Source organism: Malaclemys terrapin, chromosome 12, assembly GCF_027887155.1.
Source record: "Malaclemys terrapin pileata isolate rMalTer1 chromosome 12, rMalTer1.hap1, whole genome shotgun sequence".
Lineage (NCBI taxonomy): Eukaryota > Metazoa > Chordata > Testudines > Emydidae > Malaclemys > Malaclemys terrapin.
This window is the reverse complement of record NC_071516.1, coordinates 18147668-18164902: the sequence shown is the minus strand read 5'-3', so window position 1 is coordinate 18164902 and position 17235 is coordinate 18147668. Positions and strand designations below refer to the sequence as shown.

Below are 17235 nucleotides of genomic sequence, written 5' to 3'. Positions count from 1 at the left end.
CACAATGCAAAACCTCAGGGACAAAGCAGGAGACGACTTCAACTATTTGCTGGTCAGAGCCAGCCAGAACAGACGCCGTATTCCTGGAGCAGTTGCAGGGATACGGAGTCTAACTCTGACTTTGTTTTTAGTCTTGAAGATTCTATAGCCTGAGCCTGCTCTGCTGACTTCACTTGTAGTTTAGCATGAGCACAGCCTTCTTACTCCAACTGTGCTCACTTTTTCAGGCCTGGGCTCAAACTTTGCAATTCTACAGTCTCAGAACTGCTCTGTCCTATTTTTAATAAGAATTCTGAAGTGAAACCGCATCTGTGGGTGGTACTGCACAAACAGGAAGAGCTCGGCACTGCAGAGGGAGTTTGATCAGATATCAAAAAACAACTTTTTCAAACACCTTCAACTTTCGACCTTTCATAGCTCTGCAAAGTCCTAAATTCTGTTTAATAACAAAGAACTAAAGGGGTAACTTATATAAATAAAATCATATCCTCTTTCATTGTAATATAAACCAACTTTTAATAATAAAATGTTCTAGCATGTATTTAATGAGAATAACACATACATTTTAATGTAAAACAGTGCACAGTGTAAATGCCCTTAGATCATCTTCTACGCGCCTTCAATGTCTGTACGAACTGCATAAATGTAGGTCAGAATCCTCATCTGGCAGGGTAAATCAGATTCACTGAAGTCAACAAAACTATGCTGATTTACCCCAGGAGAGGTTACTGGCCCCGATGTTTTTATTTCTTGGGTGTTTCAATAGTTTTTCTTTACATATCATTACAGTTAATTTTAAGTTAGGGGATTTTTCAAGAAATATCATTCTTTTCAACAGCAAATGGCAAGATTAAGTCTTCCAAGATTATGAAGAAGCACAAACTGCTTTGAAACAATGTTCTGCTGATCTGACTGCAGTGCAATGGATTCTACAGTAACTGCCGCCTGTGTCTGAGATGTAACAGGAGACTGACTCACATACGCCTCAGCTGTGGACTGAGGTGGGTCAGAAGGAATACTGAAAAGTAAATAAAACAAACAAAAGTGTGTTCTCCCCTCCCAAAAAAATCAGTCTGAGAATGAAAGAAACAAAAATGTTAAAAACATTTAATAATTCAGGAAGCCAACACAACCCCTCAAAACTTGTAGTAAGTTATTTTGTGCTAGTTGAAGAAATCAAATAAAAAAAAAACCTTCACAGCCAAGTGGGAAGAGATGATTTTTAACTTAATATTTGGGATGGATTGGATTGTTAACCAAATAAAACTGGAGTTCATTAATGCCCTGTTCAGCACAAAAAACAAAACACCCCCGCCCCCAAAAAAAACCAACAAAAGAAAACCTTCATTCTCTAGAATGTCCATCACGCCAAACAGTTCCTGGAGTCTCCCAACAATGAATTGTTTTAAAAGAGACTATGGCTTTTCTATGGTGAAAGAGAATAATGTTAGGTTCTCCCATTGGTGTGGAATGTTGTTAGATATAAGTGAATCATTATTAAGGCACTCACTCCAAAAGAACATTATTTCTGGCCTGAGACTGCTGACATTCTCAATGAGTATCAGCCAGTAATTTGGAGAAAATTACTGCACTAATGCTAATACTGATAGAATGGGGAACAATTTTGAAATAGGAAAAAAATAAAGTACATTATATACATGATTCCTTTTTCTTTTAACTTAAAAGCCTTCCTAATACATTTTAATAACTGTATTAAAGACTACTTAAATACCAAAAGATTTTAAATAATGTAGAATTGTTTCCAGTAAACTGGGATTAGCTGTGTAATTGCCAGCATATTGGTCCCATTTTAAACAATATAATTTTTATTTAAATCTTGTATATATAATAACATGATCCAAAACAGATACTCCACTCCACATAAATAACTATAGTTCTTCTGACCTGGTTTTAAAAACTACATCTGTTCAAATAATCAGAGTATAGGACTGCAATTTATTTTCTTTGTAATTTCTCCTAAAAAATCCTTCATTGCCAAACTCTCCTGTAAAATATTATTGTATTTCCAGAATACATAATAGACCATTAGTAAAAAATGTTAATCCCAAACCTGAACGCTACAGTAAGTAAGAGGAAGTAATGGTAAGTATTATGGAACGTATACTCTGCAGCATACAGAGATTGGTTCTCACTGGGCTGAAGAGGAAAATGACTGTAAAAGAAATACTTTATATTCATATGGAAATAAACCAGAAACTTGAGCTACTCATTGTTCAAAAGTGCAGGTCAGTATGTTAAATCAGTGGTATTTCTGATGTGTTACTCAAGACCACTGACCAAAATTATGCTGGCAATTAAATGGATGCCAGATACACTATTGGGAGAGTAGATGTGCTTCATCTTGCTTTTGCTTTACGGATCCATAACTTGAAGGCCACAACTTTCAGCCAGTAGCGCAGCTGAGTCATTAGTAAAGCTGCAGTTTCTTGACATGGAATTGCTATTCCTTCTGGGCATTCTGGCAGAAGGCAGTTTGTTTGTCTCCGCTCAAGGGTGTTTATGGTTAGAGAACTTCTCCAATAAGCCAAGGAACCATAAGAATCGTTGCCCATATACTGTAGGAGTTCTCAGCAGGTGGGCGTCGCAGATTCATCTCTCTTACTGAACACGAGACACCCAGCACCATATCCTTCCGTCTCCATTTAACAACCACCAGTGTCAGTTGACATGGGTCCTCGGGCACGGTTGCTCTCAGCTGAACACTTTATTGACTCCATAACATGGGTGTCTCTTTCATTTTTATAAGTCCCCATCTAAAGGTGGCTGACACAGCCTGTAGAGTCTATAAGGGAGGATTAAAAGTTGGTGTTACATGGCATAATGATCATAAAAAGCTGTTAGAATTAGCATATGACATTCAGCTTTTTATCACTCTAAAAAGCACTCACTGATAGTCTGACAGGAAAGATTCAGCTAGTTGTAATTATTAATCATTTTGCAAACTAAATGTGCCATTAGAGAATTGCTAATTAAAACACAGAGGTGTTATTTTAAAAAATGACTTTTATTTTTGAGACCTTACTCCATCCCTGTGCAACTCAAGTCAGATTTAGGCCTTTAGCAGTTGGCAAGCCATAATTTAGGATTTTTACTAAGTTTTTTTATTATATGGCCTGGACATTTGTAACTGAGACAAGTCTCATTCCACTGTGATGCCAATCAATGTACTTGTCAATATGGTTGATTTACCCTTGTTTACGGAGACATTTAAAAAACCCAGAAATTGGAGATAGACAAGATGCTGAAAGTGGGGGTTTTTCCATCTCCCAATTGCATGATGGTTCTCTGTAGTATATTTTCCAGGGCTTTGGCCAGTTTAAGTTTAAATAACTCAAATGATGGGGCCTTCCATAACTTCCCTTCCAAGATTATTCCACAGTCTAACAGATCTCACGGCTAGGAAATGTTTCCTGATACTTAGCCCAAATTCAGTTTACCTGAAATTAATTTACTTTTGCTCATTTTCATTCCATTTAGTCTTATGCACATCACATTGATGAAACCAAATAGGAACCTGTGTCTCTAGGCTTTTCCAATATAAGTTTCCTAAAATGAAAGGTTCTTTAAAACCCTAAAATCAAATATGAGGTTTTCTCTACTTCACTCTACTTTGTAAATCACAACTACAGCTCCAGTGTTATTTATCCTGAATTACTTCAAACACATTACACCTTTAGGATCATAAAAATGGATCTTAGGTAATGAATATTCATTAAAATGGGGAAATGTCACTGCTGCTGGAATTATTATGCTTGACATTTGGGATATGGCACAGAGTCACATGTAGACAGTGCACATTCATCCCTTATTGAGCTGGCACTCGGAATCCGAGAGGGGGTGAATGTAATAGAACCAAGATGTTCCCTGTGAAAGGTCTCCGAGAAAGCAAAACCAGGCCCAACTGTGTTACAGACAACTTCACCTCATCCACCAACTACTGTTTTCATACCACATGCTTGAAATAACTTTCTACAAGCACCTAAAGGGTGCAATTGCCACTGAAGGTGGGGAATTATTTAGGGTGGTCCAATGCGGTATAGCTAAGAGAAACTGGATGAAAAGGAAAAACTGACTCTGAAATATATTATGGTTTAAGTCCCGTCTCATAGGGCTTTCAAAAGTGGATCAGATAAAACACTATAATAGAATAAACCTGCACTGTCCAGGAGAGATGCTGTATACCTAAATAATCTTTTCCACTGCTCATTTTAAGGGCCAGAGCTGACTTGCCTTACTCAAATGAATCCCATTAACTTCCATAGGAGCAGATGACTTCCATGGGCTACTTGCATAGCTGAGCAGGATTTGGCCCTAGCATTCTATAAATGTTCAATGAAGTTATAATAGAACCTCTTCTCTCTTCTGAGTCTGTTTGGGAGGTAGGTGGAGAGGACAGAGAGAGGGGAGATGGGTTAAAAAATCTCTCTCAGAAATAAAGATAGTAAAAACCACCTGAAATTATGTCCTTCGAGGAGACACAATGAGTATCTTCAGCTCCTATTGGAGTCAGTGGGATTTGCAGGTGTATAGCACCTCTCAAGATTTGACCCTCAGACAACAGAATGGCTATAACTTCGGGCAATTGATTCTTCTAGGAATTGCATCACCATAAATTTACTCTGCTCTGAGCTGCTTGCTCTTAAACCCACTCTGCAGTAAATCATGAGACACTCGGGCTATTCCAGACACTTCATGGGGCTCTGGCCAAAGTATTAGCTCATGAATTATCTTTGCATAGTTGCAGTCGGATCTGCCATTCAAGAATTTCTGCTCCTCAGCATTCCACAGATAACTGACAGCCACTGAGCTTTAGCAATTCATTGCCATTGTCAAAAAAATCAGCAGTGATGTTTTATTTAGACAACACAGGAGGCCTACAAGTTAATGGTGAGTGACAGGGGATTTGAAACAAAGCTTTTTTAAATACTGGTGCACTTGGTTTAGTATAGTGATGGTTGGGATAGTTCTGTGTATTGCTGCTGAAGAGCTTGTCAATTTGAGAAGGAAATGTCACAGCTGGGTGCAAAGATGCAACATAAATACTCAGAAAACGCATACTGTACATAACCTACCGGGGTGCAGACTGCGGCATCTGATCCATCACTTTGAGATTTTTAGCAGAGATTTCAACCCTTGGTCCCTAAGGAAACACAGAACTTATGGCATTGATAATATCAATAAAACATCTGACCCTTAAGGGAAAATATTGTAACAGGAGTCTGATTTCTATCTGACAATCCATTAACTACTTTTAGTAGCTCTGGAATCCACTGGGTAGGTACATCAGCCATCTGCGTTTACTTAAGATGACAGAAGTCCCAAAGCACTTTACAAGCACTGCTGTCTAACACTAGGAGATTGCCACCATATAATGTTGTATGCATGAGAACATGTTATGGAATCTACAGGATGTATACAAGTATACTATATGACCTACATTTTCAAAGACCAGCCTCCTTTTCTTTTGTACATGTTTGTACACATATTTTACAAGGGCATAAGCCTGCACATTCTGTACATTTTTCAAACATCTGTGCACACACTTTAAATAATGTAACCCTATGTATGCACCTTAAATAGGCTAATGTCCACACATGCAAATGTTAGAATTTGCTCCTGCAAAGTATGCATGCAGTTGTACAAATTTTACAGTGTCTGGATGTGGATGTGGGTGTGTATATGCACAACACATATCTCCACAGAGAAATTAACTGGTATTTCCACAAAGAGGGTCCCAGGCATGCAGGTGATCCAGCTAAGGAAGTAGTAATAGAAAGAACCTAAATACTCACTTGCTTTCTCATGATGTCTGTAGCCTGCATGATACATTTGGGTAAAAGTCCATGACTTCGAGCCAGTATGGCTGCTTGTTCCAGGGACACACTCAATGTACTTCTGGACATGGGTACATAAGGGAATGATAAATCCACAAAACATTTTTTTAAATTACTTATGACTTTTAACCAAGTCTTGAGTTACGACTTTTAACAAAGCTACTTAGCTTGTAACTGCAAATTAACTTGGCCACTACACCAAGTTTATGTTTACTTTCTGGTTTCCTATCTAAAAATATATAACCAGTTATAAGAACAGGAGTACTTGTGGCACCTTAGAGACTAACAGATTTATTTGAGCATAAGCTTTTGTGGGCTACAGTCCACTTCATCAGATGCATATAATGGAACATATAGTAAGGATATATATATATATATATATATATATACAGAACATGAAAAGGTGGAAGTAGCCATATCAACTCTAAGAGGCTAATTAATTAAGATGAGCTATTATCAGCAGGAGGAAAAAAACTTTTGTAGTGATAATCAATGGTCCATTTCAGACAGTTGACAAGAGGTGTGAGGATACTATCACTGTGTGAGAATTATCACTACAAAAGTTTTTTTTAGATTCTTATACAGAAGAAAAGTTAGTATTACAACAGTACCATGGAAGGTTTCTTAAATCTCACCTCTGCATCCCAGTGCCACACATGGCAATCTGACAGGCTCCGAGGCGGTAACAGAGCTCTGAGGATATAGGCAGCAGCCCAGCTCCTGGTGTGTTACTACTAGAGTATCCCGACTGGGTGGGTTTTGTATTAATAAAGGACTTCATCAGTCTGCACAGCTCATCCATTGCATTAATGGGGCGAATAAGCTACACAGGAATAGTGAACACATGCATCAGTGGCATATTTACTCCTTCATTTATATAGACTCTTATAAGAACTTTTTTCCTGGGTCTAATACTCTACGTTAACAGCTCCTCGGTAGATCTAAAGTAACAACTATTCAGAGTAGATATGATTTTCAGCACAAAAAGTGAGGACTTGACAAGGGTTTGAGACAGTCTGTTGCAAGTGAACACAAATCGTATCAATCTACTTTCCAGTACATGTTAATAACTGCACTGATGGGAGTCCCTGAATTGTCTCCACTATAATAAAAACACCTGAATCTCTGTATGCTTCTACAGCATGCACAAACATTCACATGAAGCATCTGCCCCAAATACAGACTGTTTACTACTGAACTGAGCTTTAGGTGAGCGCCTGGGAGATGTTGCTTTTATTGTACTGTAAGTTGTGAACAAAATTCTCAAAAAAATAGACAAGTGATCATTTCTAAATTGATTGCAGGCATCACATTTCTGGGTGACAGACCTCTAACTGAGCCACAGACAGGCTGATTCAAGACCTTGGGGCAGGGACTGTGTGTTTGTTCTGTGTTTGTATCACACCTAGTGCTAGAGAGTCCTGGGCCATGACTAGGGCTGTAAGGTGCTACCACAATATAATAATACCTGGTCAATCTTCACTGCTGTTGTATTGGAATCAGTAGGCAAGTTGGATCTCTCAAGGTAAAATGTCCTGCAATTAGCCATTAAGAATTGGATTAGTTGGTGAGCATCTCACTTCACTAACTACTGCATAACATCTCAGATGGATATGAAAGGAAAGTCCTGTGGTCCAAGATGATGTATTTTCTTACTGAAGCACTTGAATTGTTTCTTTCTATAGTGATTGAAGACTAACAAAAAGTCTTTTTATTTTAACTTTACCTCCGGTCAAAAATCTGAAGTCCAATTTACATGGAAATTGCTTCTGACACATTCCTATATTCCAGGAGGAGTTTATAATTAAGGCTATTTTTTGCTAAATAATTTAAGTGGTTTTCAATACACCAAAGATTTAAAAAAAACAAACTTCTGATTAAAAAACAGCATGTGAAACTTAAATGGAATATATTTTTTCCTAGAGATCTCCTTTCCATATCACTGGCTTCTCCGAAGAATCATTGTGTACAAGACATGAAACCACCAGGAAAGAAAAATCTGTCTATTAAGGGTCCTGAACACCCTTTTCTTTTTTTATTGGGGGATGGGAGGAGAGGAACATTACCTGAGTTTACGGTAATATTGCTGCACTTTTTCAAGGGAGACTCCATTAATCTGTTGCGGGAGTTCTTCTAGAGATGAGTCACCTGGCTGGGGCTGGCTATCTGGGCTTTCAAGAGCTAGAAGGAGACAAGATTTTTAATAACTATATTACTCTGGCTATCATTTTTTCATTTGATTGTCTCTCTAGTTCATCCCCCTACTAGGTAGCTGCCAAAACATGTCAAAGACCAACCATGTGAAAAATAAGATGAAGTGAATGTATTTCCCTCAATGGGGATGTCTTCTGTGAACCACAGTTTTCATTATGACACCTCAAAGGGCAAGGGCTACTATGGTACCAGATCACTGGAATATGGTCATAGTGTTATTGCACTGAAGGAAGTATCCTATGCCATATGCCGCAATGCAGGACAGTGGTTTAGCTGGTCCACACAAGGTCCCTTGACGTTCAGCCCAGATGATTCTAGGAATACACACGTGTGCACAGAAAATATGTCCTTTAGAAATCCCAGTCTGTGGCATAGGAACATGGACATTTTCTGACTTGATCAGACCCATGGTCTGTCTAGTCCAATATCCTGTCTCTGATTAGATGCTTCAGAGGAAGGTGCAAGAAACCCCACAGCAGGCATCTCTGGGGATAATCTGCTCATGAACATCTCAACCTAACCGTTTTACAGCATATTAACCTCTCAACCCAGTATATCAGATTATCATTCTGGGGAGAAGTCAATTTTTGCCTCTTAAAATATTTTCAATGGAGTTGTCAGTTTTGTTTCAATAACAAATGTATGATCATTCCTTAATAATGACCCTTAAAATGTTTAGCAACTAATTAGAGTCACATCACTTGTTTTTCTTGGTCAAGAATTTTGTGGGCACCTTTTGTAAAGAGCACTGTGTGCAGCTTCAAGCTTCCCCCGTTCTGAAGGCGAGACGGCAGTTTGGAGAAGTAGTAGCTGTCAAGGTGAAAGATAATCTTCAAGGCCTGCCGACTTCCTTCAATGTGGTAGAAGACGTGAGTATCTGGGGAAACAAAGATAAAGACATTTGTGTTTTTCTGAAACAGCAGTGAGAGACTAGCAATGTCTGCGCATGTCAGTCCATTTAATAACATCTCGTTACTGAAAAGTTAGAAGTGGCAGCAAGTGAGGGAAACGCTATGCTCAGAAGAAGCATGTTGTTTACAAGACATGCCAGCAATTAATCTGATGTTTGATACCATCATGCTGATTGCTTTGCTTGTACATAAGATCCCTTTCCCCCACTGTGTGTCTTTCTTTTCTATCAGATTTTTAAACACTTTGAAGCAGGGAGTCTACTACTGTGTATTTGTACAGCACCTAGCACAATGGGGCCCTGTTCTTAGCTTGTTCCTAGGCACTACTGCAGTAAACATGGTTAATAATAATAATAGCATCCTGTCATGTGAGCTTGTACTGGATAAACATGGCAGGAGTGTACGTCCTTTCACTTGCCGAAAGGCTGGTGAATAATAAACATCTGTCTGGAGCTGCTCACCCCAGCTGTCATGTCTCTGCACGTGCTGGGCAAGAAACACAGGCAGGGCCCAGTGGTTCCCAACTGTAGAGATTTTACAAGTGGCATCATTAGATGAATGTTAGCAGTGAGGCTGACATTACTAGCCTCTATCGTGCAGTCAATTAACAGATCTGGAGGCAAGGTCCTCAGCAATTACCTGCAGTTATTATTATAATTTCTGTTACACTTTAGCCACTACAGTTCACAGAGAGACAAATACTTACTATTCCAAACGACAGACTTAGAAGGATAAGGGGCTAAGCAGATATTCCAAAATGGATAGTCAGTCTGATAAAAGATAGCAAGGGATACTCATCTCACTAAGTGTCTCCTCCTTGCTCATATGAGGCAAGTCCTAGCAGTAGTCCTGGCTATGAAGAAAGCTGATTGGCTATGATCCTTTCCTACCTGGTCCAGAAAACAGGGAGAGCTGATGCGAGTTATCATTTTAGGGCCCAACCACGCAATGTACCCTTGAGTGTGGTGCTGCGTGGCTTTAACTCCCATTACATTCTGTGGAAGTTGTGGGAATGCAGCACTTCACAAGAGATGCTCAGCACCTTTCAGGATTGAGCACTTCTGCAGGATTTAATATCATGGAGTAAATTAACCAGAAATACAAGCAAGAAAGAAGAGTTCATAGAAAAACCTCAAAAATCTCACTTGCTACGAGACTTTCGTCCAGCTGCTTGAAACAAAAGGCAACCTTGTCCAGCTCAGACAGCGTGACTGGGATGTCTTCTAGCATGATGCGCTCTTCCTTCTGTGGTGGACAGAAACAAACACGAATGGGTAATCTATCCAAAGGGAGAGTGGGCATAAATGTGTCTCACTCCACAGCTCTTGTTGTTGTCAGACCTGATTTTCCTTCATAGCTTCACACTCATTTTCCTTCTAAAATTATTATTTTAGCTTAGATCCTGCAGAAGTTGGTGGCATTTGCCTGAGAGCTTCCTACTCAACACAGGCCAGTGGATTTTACCAGTCCTGCCCTTCTCATACTAGATGTGGTGCCTCGAGGTCAGGCTTGGACACATAATTAGGGCAGCATGAGAGAAAGCTTTTAATACCACTGCCTGAGTAGTGGTCAGCACATGGAGAAAGGACCAGATTTGCAGTTTGCTCTTAGCTCCGGGAACAGCAAGAACCATTTTTGTCTGCTTGTTGAAATTCATTTTCTCACCAGCAGAGGTCAGGTCACACACACTTTCCTAGCAACTGTGAAATTAGTCCACAGTAAAGAAGGCAGCATTACTCCAGAAAAGGAAACCTCTCTGGCAAAATACCAACCTGCCCCTTCCTAATGGGGCAGGCGGTCTATTATCTTTCAATAGTGAAATGTGTTCACCTGGCCCAGGCCAGTAGTTTAGCATTTGTGGGGATCAGTATGTGATGGATAGGCTATTAGGATGAGAATAACAGTGGGTTCCTTGAGGGGGTAGGAGTTTCCATATAGATAAAGTCAGAGGCTCTGGCCAGGAGGTAAGTAGGAGGAAAGTGTCTGGGTGACCTTGAAGAGGTCAGCATTCACTGTGGAGCTGTGAAACCCATTCTTTAGCATCTCTCTTACCACACTGGGGGACAGCAGGGACTGGTAGTGAAGTAAAACCCCAGTGGCCGCTATCTGCTCCAGCCATTTCCTGCTGGCATCCCTGCTGCTCTCTTCATACTCCCCGTTGTTGTTGTATCTGTAGTTGAGAGCAGCCAGCAACTGCTCTGAGAAAGTGCAAATAGCAGCCACGAGAGACTGGCAGAAAATGACATCTCGTCTCAACTGCAGCTCAGTATCTGCCAGAGAGAAGGGAAGAGAGTCACAAAGGAGTCAGAGGGAGTTTGTCTGAGATGGAATGGACGGCAATCCCTGTATGACCTTTGATTTGAGCTGTCACCTTGCACTGGCTCCTGTTATCTGTCCCCTATTGGGAGAGGGTGGGGGTATGAGAGAGAGGATTTTCCAGCCCAGTCTTCCTTTTGTTTTCCCCCATACAGATGCCCTGTGCCTACTTGTCCATTTGTCTGGATGCCAAGGGCTAGATGAGGCTCCCCCATGTCTTAAATGCCAGACCTGGCTTGATCCCTTCATTGACAATTGTATTCGTGAAACAGGGTCTCCACTATTAGTGATGCCACTTCCCCTACCTCCCTCGTTATGAAGGTGTCCCATACATGACGTCCATTAATGGTACCACTTGGTTCATGTTTGCCTGGGGGAATCTCCACAGTGTTAACTGTGCTTCCACTGAGCTTGCCAGTCAGCCTTATGCTGGACAGATAAACTGTGTCACACTTCAGGGGATTGCAGATTGTACAAAGAACATGCAAAGGGCAGGAAAGGGAAGCACATGAATAAATGAAGAGCGGCTTCCTAGGCACCTTGGGTTTCTCCTGATATGCAGTAGGTAGGTTAGAGCAGCCTCTCTTGTTCCCAAGAGAGTGGTTTCTGCAGAACGAAGCTGAATACATCACATGGAGGCTTTGAAGGTACAGATTATTTTTATAAAGCACTGAATGCAACAATGAAAGAACTAAGAAAATCAAGACCAAGGGCCAGATCCTCAGCACAGGGCAAGTCTCCTTTGCCTCACTGGAGGTGAGGCAAAGAGGGCTCAAAGCTGCTCTATCGACAACGGAATCCCTAGATGATGTAAAGGTGGCACAGCCAACTCCACACCCTCTCTGTGGGGTGTTCCATAAAGGGCTGAGGAGGAAGGATAGGATGGGGCGGAGCCAAAACCATGACAGCTCTATTTACACCAGGGGTCGGTTTGGACCCCAGCCAGCCCCAGAACTGGGGGAAGCAAAAAGGTGGCTTAGAGCCACCTTTGCCTCCCACCCTCACTTGGTGCAGCTGAGAAGCAAGCCCCAGATTTTCAGCCATCTTTAAAAATGATCCAGCAAATGATGAGGGCGTTTTATTTGTTATTATGTATTGTCTTTTTTTACAGATACAAAATATGGCTATTTAAATGTGCAAATGAAGTAACTGTACAAATAGGGAGAGGGAGTTATCCGATTTGCCAGTGTGTGTTTTTTCCCCTTGTAATGATGATGCCTGCAATGTATGCTGGTACAAATTTAGGGTCCGTCTACACTGCAATGTAAGTCCAGACTTCAGAGTCAGACTCAAAGCCTAACACGCTCCTCCACCCCCCGCGCCTTCCATCTACTCACAGATTGCACTAACCAAGAGCTCAGGCCAGGGTCCCAGGACACTATGGGTGGGGAGGGTCCGAGTCTGAGTCAAGTCAGGTCCCAGAGTTCAAGCCCAAATGCTTTGCAGTGTATACACAGCCCCCACTGGACGTGTGTTCTGGGAATCTACTAAAAGTGTCCCCCAGTCCCAAGGGCTGACTGTTTTGTCCTCTGGACAGTCAAGTTTTCCCACACTACCCCACGAACAAAGAGCTAGAGTGGTCCCATTTTGGAAGGGCGCAAGAAGTCTGGGATATGGGTGGTTGAACTCAGGACTGTATAATGCAGTGTAGATGCTGGGGCCCCACGTTTCAACGGGTCCTAACCTAAGTTACAAATGAGTGTAGACACTCAAGCGCTAGGTTAACAAACCCAGGGTTTGCTACCTGAATGTCTTTTAACCCTGGGCTTACACTGCTGTGCAGACATAGCCTTAGGGTCTTAGCCTGCTCCTATTAAAATCAATACCAAAACTCCCATTGGCTTCAATAAGGCAGGATCAAGCCCTTAGGACTTTGCTATGTAAGTTTGGCTCTTGTTAACACTAAAGGGGCTTATATAGGTGCACTGAGGAAATAATGAACTGGTTAAAGGGGACATTCACATCCTAAAATTATACACAGGGCAAAACCCAAACTCCTTATCTGGGTAGCCTGCTTGAAAAGAATGACAGGCCACAACCTCATAATGAACTGTGCAATAGCTTCTCATTTTTTTGCTGCATGTCTCTACCACATCAAGAAACAGTGGAGGCCAACTGGGAATGAGGCTTACACAAGGGGAAGAAGATGAAGAAAGGGCAAAGGGACATGGTGCTTGATGACATTTACAACAGGCCTGGTGAGACAGGAGCATAAAGTGAGCAACCCCAAGACTAAGCAAGACTGAGCGAAAAGGAAGTAGGAAAGAGCTGCCCAGCATGAGCACAAGGAATGGCATAATGTCATCAGTAGCGCGGTTGAACCAGATTTGCAAGCACACCACTAGTTGGATAAGGTATTGTGATCTCTGGAACTGGAGAGAGCGATTCAAACATACGCATGCATGTACACATGCTGGCCAAACTACACACTTTAGGACATCTGCCAGCATGGCAAAGTTTTCCACCAATATCCCAAGCCAGAAGCCCTTACCTGTGCATTTTAGCAAGGCCAGAAGCAGTTGGTTTTTCCCATCTAGAAGAGTAAAGAGAAGGAAGGACCTGATAAACATGATGCAAAGGTGGATTTGATTGTACCCTGCAGACACCTCTCTCCATTTCTATTTAGTCTAGACTTATTCCTTGCTAAAAACGTTTGATTAAACAGGGAGCGAGGCATAAATCAGGCACCTTGATAGATTAAATGCTCCATCGACTACCATGAATTATTGGGAACAAATTGCACATGTGGAGGAATCCCTACAGAGGTGATCTCAGTGCTGGGCCTTGCACTTGAGAGTAGGCATCACCAGACTCAGTCATCCTACTTGAATCCTACTGGTGCTTTTTAAGCAAGGCGTTTTGTAACTGTAATGGTTCAGGGAGTTACAGGGACTGATTACATCCATCTCCTTCGCTCATCTGCTTAGTCTTTTTTCTATTTCATTTTCTTTAAGTGTTTTTTAAAATTGCACCAGCAAGTCACTCTCACCCAATTCAGTCCCTATAGACTTCGGAAGTAGACTAAGAGAATTAGAAAAAAGTTCCTCATGATCATTCAATCCACAGTTGTGGTGCTGTAATACATCATCACTGGGAAGAACAATAACCCACTCTCCCCACTTCCCTCTAAAATCCAGGTCTATTTATAACCTATATTTCAATTGCCATATTAAACTTAGGGGACAAAATTAACTGCCAGACTGGGTGACCAGAAGTCTACCTAATACAGCATCTTGTCTCTGACGGTGGCCCATAGCAGCAGCTTCCAAGGAAGGTGAAATAAAAACAGTGCTTAATTTGTGCCAGGGCTTGCCAGAGCTGAGCATCTCTAGGCTTGACAGTTCATAGCCCGGGCACCTCTGGGCTTGACAGTTCATAGCCCGGGCACCTCTGGGCTTGACAGTTCATAGCCTGGGCACCTCTGGGCTTGCCACGTCAATTAAGAAAGTCAACATTTTTTTGAGCCCCAGCACCTAATTGCTTGAGCCCTGGCACCTCTTTCATACAAATTAAACACTGAACAAAACTCTGCAATAGGCAGTTACAGAATAACCTGCCCCTTAAGAATGTTTCCTCCTGACCCTGATAGTTAAGACGTTGGCTTATGCTCTGTAGCATGAGGGCAAAAATAAAGCAAGAATTGGATATTTCAAACCCATTCCATTTTAATATTTTGCAAAGTTACTGGGAACTTAGGGAAGGAAGATTTTTCCATAGATACAATTTTTATCTTAACAGTCAGGTATGGGCCAAAACCAAACGTCAGAACAACCCCAAATAGTGGAGATGTTTGGCTCCAAAGTCTGCAGCTGGTTTTTAGCTCCCTAATGATCTCAACAAAAAGCTCGGATCAGGCCCCTCCCCCTTTTTATTCACTTCCATGAGCTTTACAGCTTGTGCTCATCTCTAGAAACAAAACATTCCTTTAACACTGAAACTGATAAATGACCATCCTGCATTCACAGACCTTCCACGTGTTTTTGAATAGTTTCAACAAGGTTCTTGATACGCAGTGGAAGGTTCCAGGGATCTTCTTGGACACTGAATTTAATATTATTCTGGCATCTTATTGTGGTTTCTTCCTTTTGTTTAAATTCTGCAGCAAAAGAGAGAAATTAGTCCAGGCAGTGGAGAGATGCCACATAACTCAGGGTAGCTCATTAGCTATATAATTTGCATATAGGTCTAACCAATGAATACACCACCTACAGCAACCATCACCAGTGAGGGAATTTCTTAAATGGATCTGATGCAGATAGAAAAAAAGATTGCTATTTCCTATAGTCTTGTAAAAAACCGAGTCCTCGCTTGTTATATTTTCAGCATCATACACAAAAATTAGGCATGCGACTCACATGCACAATGCACTGGAATTGTGTGATTAACTTCTTTTGCAATATATTACAAATATATCCCTGAGCACCATGGCTGCAGAACTAAGGTCAGCATTCCCCTCTGGTTCTCTCTGCTTCTTCTAATGCATAGCCAAGTGTGTCTGTGTCACCTCCTGGGGGAAATCAGACCAACACCTACTTAAGGCCGCAGCTGCTGGGAACGTATAAGCTAGTTAATATTCTGCTTTGCTTCACCAGGTAGAAACCTATGTATTTTGAACTGAAGAGGGTAAATTCTATTCCTTATGATGTAGTTATGCGATTTAACCAAACACTCTGGTGTGAGTGACCCTGCGTGCCAAATTACTGTCTCCAAAAAGAGACAGGATGATTTGCAAATTCTCACCCATCACTGAGATGTGACCATGATAAGCTCTCCTTTTCATGCTTATTTGCAACTCGGGACTGCATTAAGAAGGTAATTTGGGCAAAGATTCCCGCTGACTATAATCAGGGCTTGTCTATTCCTGTAGTGTGATTCCCAGTGATTAATATGGGACCATCCTGAAGCTGCAGTGAACTGAAAGGCTCTTTCAGTGCAATTGATCCAGTTTGAATAGACAAGTCTGTGTTTAAGCAAAACAAACAAAATAAAGCTTGAAGAAAATATATGCAGGGTGGCTGCTATTTCCTTCTGCATTCAAAGAGCGTAAGGGCATTTCCACAGAGTTCACAGGAACCTCTCCTAACTCTGAAGAAGAGTGACTACGCAAGTTGCCCAGGTAGCTAAAAACCAGGGGTAAAAGAAAGAGAGAGAGCCCTTGACCAGAACACCTGAAGATCAGCCAAGAGAACAGAAGAGTTTAGGTTCCAAGAGGAAAAGGAAATGCAGCAAATGTTTAAGAAGTAAACACCAATCTTTTTCAGAGAGAAAAAAACCACATTCTGGTCACCAAACTCATGAGGCCAAATTCCCATCATCCTCTTTGAGGAAAAGAAACACAGCATCATTTGTGCTCTCTCTGGGAATGGGTTGATTTCCAGAATGTGTGTTGGTGTTATGTGTGTGGTGTTACTCTGGCGATTATCCATCCCCAAAAAGAAGTGGAGTAGTTCCTTAAGCAAACTTATGCAGAACTTTTGGGTGCCACAGAGCTGCAGCTTGTTAGGGTTGTGCTACAGAGGTGAGTCCTCCAGGATGTGTAGAGATCCCACTGAACAGTACAGAATACCAATAGTCAACATGTCACTGGTCATTTATATGTCCAGTTATTGTGACTGCATACATAACTGTTGTAACTGTGTGTGCAAATTATGTGTGCACAATTTTGTACATGAACTTGGGTGTACTGACTTCTGAACCTCTAGTTCTTAATGTTAAGGGCTTGTTGTATTCTGGGAAATTACATTATTTAATACAACCAAACCATTTCTTTTACCTTGCAAACTGTGGTCCATTGGAAAGTGCTTAGTTTCTTCAAAGGCCTTGGTTATGACTGATCCTTTGAGGAGCGCATTGATAGCATCCACCTGGAGCAGGAATTAGATTAGGTCACTCTTAGTAAAACTCCAGGAGAATTTTTGAAGAGGCCACTCATTGAGGAA

At 41.3% G+C, this 17235-nt stretch overlaps 1 protein-coding gene across 2 annotated transcripts in view; it reads right to left on the bottom strand.

Annotated features, from left to right (window-relative positions):
- Positions 1–491: 491 nt before the first annotated feature.
- PREX1 (phosphatidylinositol-3,4,5-trisphosphate dependent Rac exchange factor 1) overlaps positions 492–17235 on the bottom strand; it is a 219720-nt gene continuing 202976 nt past the window's right edge. For both annotated transcript variants that reach the window (XM_054045980.1, XM_054045981.1), the window contains exons 29-40: positions 17070–17160; positions 15264–15392; positions 13788–13829; positions 11033–11250; positions 10126–10225; positions 8803–8946; positions 7922–8036; positions 7324–7390; positions 6491–6678; positions 5814–5916; positions 5094–5161; positions 492–2803 (exon numbers count right to left, since the gene is read on the bottom strand). In XM_054045980.1, coding sequence (XP_053901955.1) covers positions 2761–2803; positions 5094–5161; positions 5814–5916; positions 6491–6678; positions 7324–7390; positions 7922–8036; positions 8803–8946; positions 10126–10225; positions 11033–11250; positions 13788–13829; positions 15264–15392; positions 17070–17160 — 1308 coding nt within the window. In that variant the 3' untranslated portion in view covers positions 492–2760. The remainder of the gene's footprint in view (positions 2804–5093; positions 5162–5813; positions 5917–6490; positions 6679–7323; positions 7391–7921; positions 8037–8802; positions 8947–10125; positions 10226–11032; positions 11251–13787; positions 13830–15263; positions 15393–17069; positions 17161–17235) is intronic.